Source organism: Anoplopoma fimbria, chromosome 11, assembly GCF_027596085.1.
Source record: "Anoplopoma fimbria isolate UVic2021 breed Golden Eagle Sablefish chromosome 11, Afim_UVic_2022, whole genome shotgun sequence".
Taxonomy (NCBI): Eukaryota; Metazoa; Chordata; class Actinopteri; order Perciformes; family Anoplopomatidae; genus Anoplopoma; species Anoplopoma fimbria.
In genome coordinates this window covers 7,563,341-7,578,287 of record NC_072459.1, presented here as the reverse complement: position 1 = coordinate 7,578,287, position 14,947 = coordinate 7,563,341, and the positions used below count along the sequence as shown (strand labels likewise).

Here is a 14,947-nt window from a genome sequence, read left to right as displayed (position 1 = left end):
AAAAAAAAAAAAAAAAGAAAGGAAAAGATTTGCAAATTTTCATTCTGTGAAAGAAAATCATGCTTAAATCTGAAAACAAGGGAGGAGGCTAAACGACAGGTAGTATTAATACTAACAATTATATCAACAGAATATATTTATGTATATATATATATATATGTATATATATATATATATATATATATATATATATATATATATATATATATATATATATATAAAAACAACAATCTTCCATCTGAGAAATAAAAAGGTCGATAAATATGTGGCGGAGGATATTTTTTGAGCGAGTGGAAACATTGCACCGGAATCAGATTGTGAAACACGCATTAGTGCAGAGGTTACATAAAGTTAGTTCAAAAGCGAGGTGGGAGGCGGTAGGGGGGAGAACATGTAGGTAGTCGTGTCAGTTTAGTTGTGGACAGGAATTATTGCTCAGTGTCCGGTTCACGATTGCACAGACGGGAAAAAAGAAAAGAAAAAGAAATGCTATCTGAACTTTAAAATACAGAGAAAAGCTTGAGGTGTTAGGTTAAGACGACTGAAATACAACATTGAGTTTAAAAAGAAGAGGTTTCTGATGGGGGGGGAGACATTTACGGAGGTTAAAAAAAAAGTGAGGGGGTTATACGCTGGCTCTCAGACACGTCACATGTTATAAACACAGAAGAAGAAGAAGAAGAAGAAGAAGAAGAAAGAGGGAAACAGGAAACAACAGTTTTCAGTCCTGATCTCACGTATAAAACTGGTATGAAAGTGAACAAACAAACAGCATGGCATCGTTTCTCAAAAAAGTGGAAGGTAGCAGGGAGGGGGACGGGGTTAGCTGGTGGGTCGGCTCATAACTCCTCACAGTACATTAAAAAGTGGGAAGAATGCGTGTGTGTTAATACACATTAGTATCTATGTATGTATATAGACGAGTACAGAAAATAACAGGAGGAACAGACGAGTTGAAGCTTATGATAGGTGTCATAAGCTGTGAAAATATGACAGCTATGACACCAGAATCACCCAGGTGTGTGTTGGTTGAAGGGGGGAGGAGGGGGAGGGGGAGACGGTAGGGAGAAGAGGAGGAAGGGGGGGCAGTGCCACCAAAAAAAGAGACACATTGTCCTTCAAACTCGAGGGAAGGCTGGGGTTTTAGAGGGGGAGTAAAGAAGGTGTGGTCGGGTTGTTGTTGGTTTTTTTGGGGTCGGGGGGGGGGGGTGGGGGGCTCTCACAGGGGCCCGTGTCGGGCCTCGTATTTAGCCACAATGTTCTTGCAGCGGCCGAGCTCCTTCCGTATCTCCGCCACCTCCATGCGGAGGGCGCCGTTCTCCTTCTCCAGGAAGCTGGCCCGGATGGCGATCTGGTTCTCCTTCAGCCGCCGGGCGTCCCGCGACCTCTTGGCCGCCACGTTGTTCTTTCTGCGCCGGGCCCAGTACCGGTCGTCCTGAGAGGGGAGGGGGGGGGGGCAGAGCGGACGGGTCAGCACATGATACAAACAGACAGAGGGGTGTTTTAAAGAAAAGAAATACTGATTATTAAATGATTGTTTTGTTTGATGCTCGGCCCCATGATGAACAAGGTCAAACCAGACGCTGTCACTTTAAATTATTATCACCAATCAATATGTTTACTGTTAAACAGCAAACTCCAGCCTATAAACCCAAAGCTAAAGATGTACCTAAACCACTTTCTTCAGACCAAGTACAAGTACCTAAAGCTTAATAATACTGTTACAGTTCTTTTCATCACTTTCTGAGTGTGAAATTTGAAATATACAAAATGTTGTTGATATTTTAAGAGTGAACTCTTCAGTTTTTCCTGATACAAACAACATAGTTTGCAGTAGGGATTTTTTATAATTAACCATTTAACCGTGTCATCAGTTAAACAGTTAAGAAGTATTAAAAATAATTAAAAAGGTGCAGGATTGTCACTTTAAAAAGGAGAACAGCTCGTCCACCTTAAAAAGGCCAGTCCACCTTAAATGAGCCTGAGCCGTTGTTGTCGGTTTAACGCCCTTTCCTTTAATGAGCAGGCGGCTGACAGGTGGGAACACGTTGGGTTAATCGTGTTGTCTAATGCTGAATGATTCATCTGAACCTGAAGACACCAAACACACTTCCTGCTAAATAATGTGCAACACGTTTTAAAGGAAACTCTCTTTGGACCCAAGCTGCTGCTAAGCTGCAAAATTGAGTGTCTTTACTTGGGGGTGATTTAAAGTTATGAAAATATTACAGGCTGAGTATCTCTCTTGTTAAAAGCATTTAAAACTGTACTTCAAAATAAAATAACACCTTTTTTGTCGTTTCTGAGATTTGCCTGATGTTTTTGCTCAGTTTCTGCAACAATCTCCTATTTATTCATTTAATTTCTTTAAAACGAGTTTGCAGGATGCCTGCGACTGAAGGTCTGATAGGAATTGACCCTCAAAGATCCATAATGTGCTTGGAGTACTAAAAACTGTCAAATTACAAAAGCTGGCATCCATTTTTTTCTTCATGATTTAAATAATAAAAAAATAGTTTTTGAGTGAGGCTTATTTTGTAAAAATAAAGGGTGGGATTTTCATACATTTCTCAAAGAATGGACACTTGTAGTAATAAAAAACCAAAAACTCTGATATCGTATTGATACAGACACAGGGCATCCAGTCACCTTGAGGTCTTCGGGGATGAAGACCTTGCGAGCTTTCTTGATCATGGGCTGCGGCTTCAGCTCCTCGGCGGAGAACTTGCGTTTCCTCGGGTCGAACATCTCCTGTCCGGGAACGCTGGACAGAGCCAGGTCCTGGGGGTCGGGCTCGTAGGCCAGAGGAACCTGGATGGACTCTGGGTCGATGGGGCTGGGGGTGTCGCGGGCCGAGGGCAGTGCTGAGGGACGGCAAGAATAAAAACATCACACATTAGCTTCCAGCAAACACAAATCAAATGATGATGAATAAATGATTGTGGATAAATGATTGTGGACTGAAAATTATAGTCATTTTAATGATGAACTATAAGCTGCTTAAAGCTTGTGTTAGGCCATAATTCATCTCTAATAACTGCATATTTTTTATTTGTTTCATTCTGTATGGACCTCTATGTGTCTGAAATAAAGTTGAATTATTTCATATTGCAATAAAATAATCATCTCCTTCAAACAAATTAACATATTCAGAAGTTTCTGGCTAAGAAAATACATTTCATAAGATTACATTTGAACACATGATAAAGTTAGAATTTGCTTTCGCCTTTTACTCATTTTTACTGAACAGAGCCTGAACGCATTATAATGTAAACAGAACCTCTGTACGTTACTAGCTCTCCGTTAAAGTCAATTTCAATACGGATTTGTTGTTCAGTTCACAATCGAACATTACCTGGGAACGGCAGCTAGAAAGCAGTAATGAGGATTTCCTGATCGCATATTTTTACTGAATATTGGCCAATAAAGATCGTCAGTCAAACTGTATTTCAGAAAAAGCACAGAAAGAGAGTGTTGAGAGTCAGCAGGAACCAAACTCCTAACACCTCTAATTTCATCTCTAATGGCAGAAATGGCACCATTAAAAATAGTCAGGGTGAAACTTCTTTTTTGGGGGTAATTGGTTATTCAGCAGCTCTTTCCTGTGAAGCTGTGAAAGCTGGATGGAGGACGCAGGAGGAACAGTGGTGGGTATCTGAAGAGAGCGTGTTGTTGCCGAGCAGGAGGCCCTTAATGCTGCATTTATTTCCTCCGAGCTCACGTTGGTGCTTTTCAAGGGCTGATCCTTTCACAACAGGTAAAAAGCCTGAGTGTCATCTTCTCTAATGTGTATGTTTTGCCTCATCTGACCAGCAGGTGGTGCTATCACACAAGCTTTTCTGATTATCTTCAGCTCCTGTCAGCTGATCTTAAACCACCAGCTCCAGAAGTCTCAGGTGATCTGCATGCCTCCAGCTCTCTCTGCCCGTTGAGGGTGATTCAGTTCATTATTCCTCCTCCTCATCCTCATCATCATTATTTCCCTGTGTTTCTTTACATTAGCACTAATTTGTTTTGTGATTAAAAAACCCGCTCGATACAAAAAAAAAATCCAGCGTGCAACACGACAGCCGGGGAATGCGCCTGAAAGCAGGCTTTTCATTAGCCGCCCGTAATGCCCGCTGCTGGTACATCATGACCTACATCTCTGTACTTTGGGATTGTGCCATGACTGCCAGTCGATCGCATGCCGACCTTCAGTCAGAGTGAGACGCGGTCAAATCGCTTTCCTGCTTTTGGCCGCGGCGGAGAGATTTAAATATAAAAAAAAAAGAGGCCATCGGGTTCAGCTGTTCAGCTCTTGTGTGTATGAATGAGAGGCTCAACAGGAAGTGAATCAGAGAGACGCTGATTTATACGATCACAACACTGACACAAGTGTTTGTTTTAACAACTATGCAGGACTATTAAATCTGCTAATTATCACCTCATGAAAGTGAGCAGAAACGTGGAAAACTAAAACAACAATTCACTACACTTTTTCATCGGACTTTTCTTCAATTTTAAACCAAAATGACGACATTTTTACCACATTCTATTTAAAGTAATATGTGTTCCTACTGAATACTATTTTCATTTAACAAGTAGCGTCAAACCCAAACCTCACCTTATTAAAAAGAACTGGCAGCCTGAAACTGCCGTGAATTATTTTCTTGATTAATTAATAAAATGTTAAGTCTATGAAATGTCAAAAACCCAAAGATATCAACCAGGGAATGTAATTATTTGAATTACTAACGCATTTTCTGTCGACTATGTATGTATATGCGATTATGTATTAATCTCCTATTGATGCACATTACTGATTTTGCTTCTTCCCCGGAGTTCTTGTGCTTTCTCGCCTTGCAGGTTCCCAGGAATCGGGGTTATATTTGGACTGGCATCGTGCCACCTGCTGAGGCCCTGCTGACACCCACTACTACTACCACTATCATTATTAGTCACATTACTATTATTATTGCCTGTACTACTACGCTTATTGACTTGCTTCTACCCTGGAGTCTTTGTGCTTTCTCGCTTCGCAGGCTTCTATAAACATGTTCCGGCCATCAGAATTTCTGAGACACATGTCACCCAACTTGACCTCCCACTTTTCATAAAGTGAGAAGAGCCTCACAGCGAGCTACTTACTGACTAAAACTAGACCAAGACAATCCTTCCAGCCTGCAAATAGCCAGCGTCGCCCTAATCACCTTTAGGCCTCATTTTGATCTCCTAATTAGCGGAGCTAGAAAACACTGGTCCTGGGCTAAAAGTAGACGTACAAGCCCATTCATTAACCTGTAATGTCCTCAACTCCTGTTCAACACATTCCAGGGGAGAGGAAGAGGACCGATGTATCTTGAACAGGAAAATCTAAAATTAACAAGCCAGGAAGAGGTAGCCGGGAGCTGACCTACAAAGACAACAACCCTCGATTAAATATCAGAGGAACTAGTTTTAATCAGACGCAACAGTATCTGGCTGTCAGATGACTGTTTCAGAGTTGTGTTATCGTGTCGCTGTGCGGGTGATAATACTACAGTTAGTGATAAGCTGTATTGTTGTGCAGCGACGGAGCGGTTGAACTTTGACCTGGGTGTGACACGGCAACGATAGCAGCCTGGTTCTTTCTCTCAAAGACTGTTAACCTTTAGCCCCTAATTGACTTTAAACCAGTTTCACAATAGACAACTGTCAGAGGGCCGAACTGGTTCACATGGAAACATGAGTGATATTATATATTTTTCTTGTTGTCAACAAATATATATAGACAAAAGCTAACAGTGCTAACAAGTATAATCTGTGTATCAAAGCCTGATATGTTCTTCCTCTGAGCCATAGACCTCCATTAAAACACTCACTGTTGATCCTTCATCCCAATTAACACACACACACACACACACACACACACACACACACACACACACACACACACACACACACACAACACACACACACACAAAAACACACACACACACACACACACACAAATTGCCTTGCTGCCATAAATACGAACTAGAGCATTAAATGTGGATTAATACGCCGCTGAAAATAATCCCCAACAAAAGCACTATTTCTTCCTTTTTGAGTAACATTTGTTGAAAACTACAGTGACCAGCTGTTTAGGAAATTATTGAATTATACATGTTTGAGTAATTTAAATGAAAGATTTACTTCTTTATTAGGGAATGAAGTTGGTAACTTGTGAGATACAGACTCACACATTGTTGGTTTTGTTCCTTTCAGAGCTTTTTGACAATAAAGAAAAACAAATGAAAAGAAATGCAAAATACTCGCCTGTGAATATCAGACGTCTAGGGCTTTTATTGTGAAAAGTAAGAACGCAAGGAGTTGATCTTGTCTAAGCTTCCTTTGCCAAGGGTCAAAGTCATCTGCAGGATACTAACCCTTCCTAAAATTAATAACCTGCAGGATTTAGATTTGCTTCCATGAATTACAGTTCCTCTGATGATAATCATTCCTGCAGGTCACTCATGCAGGAATTGTTGATCCTGTTTTGCACATCATATGACAAGGCATTTGTGAGGAAAAGCTACTCTAGTTGCAAATAAAACTGGGCCAGAGGAAGGTTGTCTACAACCACGACGGGTGAGCGACACACATTTAGAACGAGTATCGACTGATTGCTGCATCAACGGCCAAATGATTTCACCACATTTAAACGTCTTCAAACGAGACGATTGATGTTTCTCGCTGAGCCACCTTTACTCGACTAACACGCTGGAATGCAACACAAGACGCCCTTTGACCCCTCCCACATCTGAATCCCCCCCCCTCCCTTACAGCAGAGCACAGGGGTTCACGTCCTGCACCGACCCCTGAAAACAGCCCCTCAACGTCTGCAGGCCGTCTCTCAGACTGAGAAAACACAGGAACGCCCCTTGGTTTGTGCGTGTGGTTGCCATAACGATGTTATCAGCCGCCTAATGTATTGCTTGCAAGAAGGGCACAGAGGGATTGTGGTGGTTGTTGTTGTTGTTGTTGTTGTGGGTGGGTGGCGACGGCTGGTTAGGCGAGACGAGCCTCGGAAAGCTGGAACAATATTGCGTGCGCGTGACAAACACACACAAGAGTCCATGTGATCTCCATCTGCAGAGTACAGCCTGTGCTTTGGCTCCGAGTCCAGGGCCAGAGTATGAGCATAGCGCCGCGAAAAAGGGAGAGAGAGGTAGACTGGACGGGAAGGGGAGAGAGTGTTAGAGGGAGAGTGAGAGGGGAGGGGAGGGTGAAAGGGGAGAGGAGGGAGTTTATGCCGTGACAAGCTCCCGTCTGCAGCTCGGCGCTGCTGCACACGGCGCCTGCATGTGTCCGTCACATGGCCCGGCACGCTGCAGGAAACCCCATCCGCGTTCACGTGAGAGGTAAATGTGAACGGACAGAGATAGACCAACACACACACACACACGCACTCAGCAAATATAACTAAGTATTGCAGCGCTCGTGGTCGATTTCCTTCTTATAAACTGCTCAAACATTTTGTGTATTAATCAATTTGTCATCTCGATAGGAAAATCGTTTGTTTTTATTCATTTATATTTGATTAAGTACACATATTAAACATACTCAGATACAGCTTGTCACAGGTGAGGGATTTGCTGCTTTCTTCCGTTTTATACTTTTTTTTTTAAAGAAATTTGATATCTTTGGGGTTTCGGACTGCTGTTCAAACAAAAACAAGCATTTTAAGGAACATCCTCTGAAGCTGTTTTAGGCATTTTTCCCAATTTTATTTGTCATTTTATAGACAAATCAATTAAAAAATGTATTAAATAATAACACTTTTAGGGTAAGTTTACAATGTTCCTTCCTGCAGGATGGAAAAACAGAACGGAGGCATACAATACAGCATGTTGGCTCAGTGTGCAGGTATTTCCACTTCCAGGAGTCATTATTTTTATATATTTAGTCACAGTATGTCCAATTAAACTGACAGGAGGTCAGGATTAAATTGAATTATTTTTCAGAAAACTTCAAATGGACAACTAATTCTTTAATTCAATTAAAAAAAAGTTATTTTTAAAATTTCTGTAAAAAAAATAGGTCAACATGCATCATCAATCTAATTAATTACACTTTGACAAGTTACATATTCTGGTTTTATGGCCTGGACTAATTGGTTATTGTATCTTTTCACACTTTGAGTCAACAGAATTAATTTTTTGGTTCAAGAATACAGATTTCATTAAGGTGATCAATAATACTATCTTTCCCTATTATAAGTCTTGCATTATTAACGGTAAACACCATGTTTATAAGACACAACACACTGAGAGAGGTAGCGTTTGTGTGGCTGCAAACATCACGCCAACATCTGGCACAACTGGTCCCAACACAGCTGTTATAATGGGAGTGTGTGTGTGGCTCCTTTACAGATATATGTCGTGTATTTAAGTATTTAAGTACCGTAGCTGTTACTCAGGTCAAAATGAGTCCTTTAAAAAGTTTACGTGGTGCCGATCGATCACTCATCCGTCATTATCATCCAAACTGTTGAGTCTTTAATCATTAAATCAGATCAATACACAACTGTACGGACGGTTGATCTCCATTGAACTGACGTGTTGCTTGTGTGATTTTAAATGTGCGACTCATCCGTCCATTAATCATCTACTAAACACATTGTCACACCTCAGAGGAACGATACGTGTTGCTTTTCATCAGGACATCAGGTAAAACACACACAAACATTTACAGCATCACACACACAAACACACAAACACACACACACCAAAAAAACCAGGAGCCCTTTTGTGTTACGTTTGGAATTCAAACACTCAACGCCTTCGGTTAATGTTTACAGTGAGGGGAGGGTCGGCCCTTTAACAAATCAAATCCATCTGGTGAATTAAAAAAAGAATAAATCTGGCAGCAGATTCACAAACTCACGGTTCAAGCGCTTCAGTTTAAATACCAACGGCCTACTTAAAGTCAGCTCATTGACAATAACAAGACTTTCCATTACGAAAAAGCTCCATTTGAACAGCACAGCACGGAAACGCTTGAACAAATACACGTTTGTAATGAAATGAATGGGTCTGTATGAGCTCTTAGGTTCATAAAACTTCTTGTCTTATAATATTAATATATATTTAGATGACTCTATAGACCAGAGCTGTCCTTGACCTGTTAGTTATCTAATCATCTGATCTGTAAACATGACCCAGTAAAGGGACACGTTCACAATATCCATTGTCATTTAATTGTTGTAACCTACGTTTGTGCTGTCTTTCACGTTTTTTTTTGTTGTTGTTTGTCTCTGAGTCTGATTGTCCGTATAGTTAGCCGCCATGTTATGTATAATTGTTTTTTAAAAGGTAAGGTTTAATATATAACGTGTATAAACTGAAAATAAAATGGTTGAAGGAAACATCTGTAAAGTTTCTCCACAAAGAATCATGCAAAAGCACCACTTTAAATCATGTGTTTACCAGAGATTTGCTCAATAATTTCAGTCAAATAAGCATAAAAAACAACAAAATAACTAAAGAAATGTCAGTCGAGTGAGATTAAACCAATCGATTTGCCACCCTTCTACCTGTTGTAGATCCAAAAAGCCAAATAAAAGTGTCATTTAATGACATCTTAAAAAATGACTGAAAATTCATTAACCTCATCCAGTGTACACTGCAGGAGAAAGTCTAAATGAAGTTCAGAAACAATTAATGAATCACATTTCTGACAAACCCAAGCAGCTTCTAATGATTATCATCAAAACCCTGCAGCAAACTCTTAGGAATGCAAAGGAATATCGTAACCAGAATACAACGTTACTATGAGCCTTTACAAACCACCGCACACACAAAACAATAAAAGTATGACTCATGGCAGCGGAGAGACTTCTCTGCCAATCATAAGCTTGAATTAAGACTGCGCTGCGTTCGTGGACTTGAGCCCCGTTTAGGCGTCACTCTGGGACTCCAAAGTCCAGTTCAGGGCCGTAAAAGAATTCAGAGTAGTGTTTATCTGACCTGTGGGCTAAAGCTCTGACTAGGGAGAAGTTGAAAGCACTACGGGCTAAAAGAGATCTAGACCGGTGCTCTGAGGCGATGCCTTCAGGGACACAAACCACAAGAACCTGTTCTCTCTTAGCATCTCTGGGCTGGCAGTTTGTCGAAGAGGTGGAGGGTGTGTGTGTGTGTGTGTGTGTGTGTGTGTGTGTGTGTGTGTGTGTGTGTATGTGTGTGTGTGTAGCAGGTAAGCAAAGAGCATCACAGCTTTCTGGACCCTCCCATGACACAAGGAAAAGGTCTCTGATTCATGGCGTGCAGGTGTTTGCTTCAGGTGCCCATGTAAGGGGGTTCCTACCTGCTGTGCCGGGGCTGCGTAGGCAGGTCTGAGGCGCCATGCCCTTGTGCACGGAGGTGGTGGCACAGCTGCTGAGGTCCACCACGGTGGGCGTGGGCGTGGCGGGCGGGGCGGGCGGCGTGGCCTGCGGGCTCTGCTCGCCCTGGGCCGTGTTGGCGGGGATGCCGTTCTCCGACAGGAACTCCTCCAGGTCCATGTACTCCAGCTGGAAGTTGTCCCCGTCGTAGGGCAGGGTTTTGTCCCAGAGGGTCGGGCCGAGGAAGGCCGACTGCGGGTGGCTGGCCGTGCTGCTCTCATCCTCCAGCTTCTTCTCTTTCTCCTGGTCTTTACCAAATCCTAAGAACGATTGCACAAAGTCATTTTATTGTCTCGCAGCAGAGGAGAATACCAGGTCAATGCAAGGGTTTAAATAGTATTTCTTGGGTTTAAAAAAAGGGTTAGTTCAACCAATATACAAAAAGGAAAAAAGAAATCATTTTGAACCATACTGAAAGCGGTTAAATTCATTGTTTGGCAATGTATCTTGTTATTTTAAACTACTCTAAAACCTATATAAATCTAAAATATCTGCATTGCTTATTGAGAAAATATGTTTTTTTTTCATTCTGGTAATGCAATGTTACTAAATTCATTCAACATAAACAGAGGGTGTAATTAAAGCAGCCATAACAGCTTCAGAACAGAAAAAAGACGCCCCCTATAGACATATTTTGGTATTACTAATATAAATCCCACTGAAGACAAGCGGGTTTAAAAGGTTATAGACGTACCTGCAAGCGGTCTTTATTGTGCTTATTTTTGATAATAAGTACATTCTAAACCAGCTTGTTCACTCGACCTGAACTTTATGTCCACTAAAATTCAACCGAGACAATCATCATTATGTTTTGCATATCTCTGCTGCACCGCAGACTAATAAGAATACATTGTTGTTGTTTATTACAAAGATCGTAAATAATTAAGATGCGACACCCGACGTGCATTTAATCAAAGTCGGTGTTGTGAAGTTTAGACCGTTTTTTTAAATCAAAACGTACCTTCATCGTGATGGAAAGGCAGCTTGAGCGGGTTTTCCAGCAGGGACTTCAGCACGCCGTGAGTCGGCGGCACGAAAGTTGCGTTTATAGGAATAGGTCTGGCCATTTTCTCCATTATGTCTTAAAAGGTCTGTTGGAGAATTGAAGAAAATGTAATTCCCCCCCTCTCAAACAAAAAAAAAAAAAAAAGCCTCCGGGGGACGCCTCGGAGATCCTCGCAAGACGAGGGATGCAAGACGCCGGGAGCTCGGAGGGAGAAGTCTGGGACTCCGTGCGGCTGCAGGACGGTGAGTGGATGGCTGCCTGCAGATGGAGCTGGCTGGTGAGTAGCTGGAGGAGAGGAGAGAGAGAGAGAGACAGAGAGAGAGGGGGGGGGGCGGGGCCTGAGGGGGCGGGGCCTGAGGGGGCGGGGCTACACTTCTCCGTCCATGTGCGGACACTGACGGCGGTGACGTCAGAGCATCACATGGGGGGAAAAAGAGTCTTACTTTACAATTGTAGATTTTAAATCTTTATCATCTTGGGTTTTTTTTTTGTAATCTTTATAATTATTGTAACCGTTTTAATTATTTGTTTGTTTTGTAGTTGTGTTGTTTTTCTTTTTTTTTTTTGCCGATTGTGATCTTGTGAATGTTTTTGGTGCATTTCAATTAACACAGTGCATATCAATTAACACAGTGCAATAGTATAAGACTTCATGTTAAAATATGAAAATCAACAGTAAAATAAGATAAGAGATAAGATAAGATAATCCTTTATTAGTCCCGCAGCGGGGAAATTTGAAGGCTTACAGCAGCATAGAGTAAAGTGCACACAAGAGACATAGTAGAAGAAAGACAAGATAAAAAAAAAAATGAAAAATAAAAAAAATAAAAAAAAAACAAGTATTATAAATAAGCAATAAAAACAGTAGAAAAACAACAATAACTGAAATATAATATTTACAGACAGAAAAAACTATTTTAACTATTATTGCACAATTGTGATTGTGATCTTGTGAATGTTTTTGGTGCATTTCAATTAACACAGTGCATATCAATTAACACAGTGCATATCAATTAACACAGTGCAATAGTATAAGACTTCATTTTAAAATATGAAAATCAACAGTAAAATATGGTAAACAAACAAACAAACAAATAAAGGTATGTTAAAACAATTATATTGTTAAAGGGCCAATTGTATATTAATACAATACAATAGGGAAAATTTGTGGAATGGTGTGTAACAGTAAAAATTGTCCTGGGGATGTTGGGATGTAAGTAAGTATATATTTTATTGATAGTATTATTATTAATCTTAATTTGAAAATATGAATGAGACGGCCTGTTTAAATAAGGATTTAAAAAAATACATAAATATGTATATAACATACAGTAGATACACTTTTTTGTCCAGTTGCATTTCATTGTCCATAATCAACATAATTTGGGTTCAATAAAGTGACTACAAAATATAGACTGTACATAATAAGTGGACGTAGTCGTGGTGACGTCACCCTATGTGGACTGCCGTTTTGAAGCCTTGAGAACAGGCGTTTTGTCTCTTGGATTATGTCCGTTGCCAGACTTGACTTTTTGCAACCATTGAACGGAAGTGATCATATTTGGACTGCAGAGGAGTGACGTAGAGACGCCTAGACGTCTCTGGTAGTTGCAGTGACCTGTCAATCACAGTAAGCCCCGCTCTAAAGCATACCCTGCTTTATGGTCTATTTGACTCTAAATGGACCATCATTTACTAAATGAACATCATGCTGTATTGAAGAAGACTTGAAACTAGAGATTGAGACCATAAACTCATGTTTACAATGTTTACTGAGGGAATAAATCAAGAGAGAAGTAGAGTCATTTTCTCATAGACTTCTATACAACCAGAGGAGTCGCCCCCTGATGGTCAGTAGAGAGAATGCAGCTTTAAGACACTTCATCATTAGCTTCACTTTTCAGAACAAGAGGTTACCGCCTGCTGCAGAGTAAGTGTAACGCAGCAGACCTTAGGGTGGGGTTGGGGTCTGATAGTCACGAGGGGCCGACAGTTATTTGTTTTGCGTTTTAGCAGGTTAAGTGCTGAATATTCCCTTAGTGTACATGTTTGCATTTATCCAAGAGTTTATACTTAGAAATGCTACATTTGATATGAGTTGCCTACTTGTATATACATATCCACTTCAGTATTAATTACATACACCAAACTTTACAGTTTAATTCCTATCTACATTCTGAAGGTTTTTACAAAGGGGTTTGTTTATACATCCTTCAGAGCCTGATTTATACTATATTTTATTACTGAAAACATGGAGAAAATTGATATTTTTTCAGCGCTGTTCACAGTACTTACTGATTTATGGAGCAATACAAAGAAATACTATTAATTCCCTCTGTAAAAACCGTTGACTCTAATATGTCAACAAAATAGAAAATTTCAGGGAAAAAAATAAAATATTGTCCTCATGTAAGAAATCAGCTGGGGAATTATTATATCTATTAGTGATATTTTTATTCTATTCACTTGACAGGAAATGTTGTGAACAAAACATAAAACCAAATGAAACTTAAAAAACAATACTTACAAGCAGTTATTTATTAGCTTTTTCAATTAAAACATATTTGTATTCAAAGTCAGTGACCTATTATTTATGAATAAAGCAGATTCCAGTTGTGCCAGTGACACAGATTAGATCCCTGACTGGTACAGTTTCTTCTCTCAGATGTGATATGTTCTTACACTCCGCTCTCTCAAATTTCAAAGTGAGTCATTTTTTTAAACAATTATTACAAAATAAGCTTCTCGTGGCTTCTGTGTTCATTTGTGAATCTGACCAACGAGTGCAAAATCCTCTGCAGCGCCACAGCAAAGAATGACGTGAATCTAAACTTGACCTACTTTCAGCCAATGGCTGTTGTCAGACCGCAACTCTCTCTGTGAGGCTCGATGCACATGGAAACTCATGCTTTCTAGTGTAGTAGTTGCTGAGTCACAAATCCTCCCTACACATTAGTGTGTTTCATCAGCACCACTTGTTTTCCCAAAAACCCACAAATAACAGGAATGACAAGCTGAAGAAAAGCTCATTGCATGAAGAGATATACGACAAAAGCTTTATGAAAGGAGCTGATTGTGCCGACGAGAGATCAGTCCTTTCATATGAAACTGCACGCCTGTGAAAATGTCACGCCATATCAAATTAAGAATCCAATTTTTTCACCACACCAAAGCAAGTCTTTTTTTGTCTGGATGAAAATGTCCTTTTGTCCTCTGAAACTCATCCAGGTCCTTTTAATATGGCCATCTGAATGTGACTCTCCCTGAACATAGTTGGTTTTAATATCAGACCAAAACTATAGTATTATAACAGCAGTTTCCATGTTGCTCTGGAGGATGTAAACACAAAGTATAAAGTTGCCACGGATTCAGTGCGTTAATGCTGTTGGCTACATGTGTAGCCTTCTATATTTGCTCTGTTTTTGTTTACATTATGACTAACCTGCACCATTAAAAGTATTTATTTATCAGCAGTACCCATGTATGTACAGCTATCACTGTATCATTTTGGTAGAGAAGAAAACTTGGAAAACGTGAAGAATCTCAAGCAGGTTCTG

General features: G+C 40.4%; 1 protein-coding gene across 1 annotated transcript; it reads right to left on the bottom strand.

Moving 5' to 3' along the window:
* Positions 1-1,202: 1,202 nt before the first annotated feature.
* hlfa (HLF transcription factor, PAR bZIP family member a) lies at positions 1,203-11,675 on the bottom strand. Its single transcript, XM_054607793.1, has 4 exons — positions 11,346-11,675; positions 10,309-10,644; positions 2,650-2,864; positions 1,203-1,435 (listed from the first exon to the last, which is right to left on the bottom strand). The coding sequence occupies exons 1-4, from the start codon at positions 11,458-11,460 to the stop codon at positions 1,220-1,222; spliced, it is 882 nt and encodes a 293-aa protein (XP_054463768.1). The 5' UTR covers positions 11,461-11,675; the 3' UTR covers positions 1,203-1,219.
* Between the last annotated feature and the right edge of the window lie 3,272 nt (positions 11,676-14,947).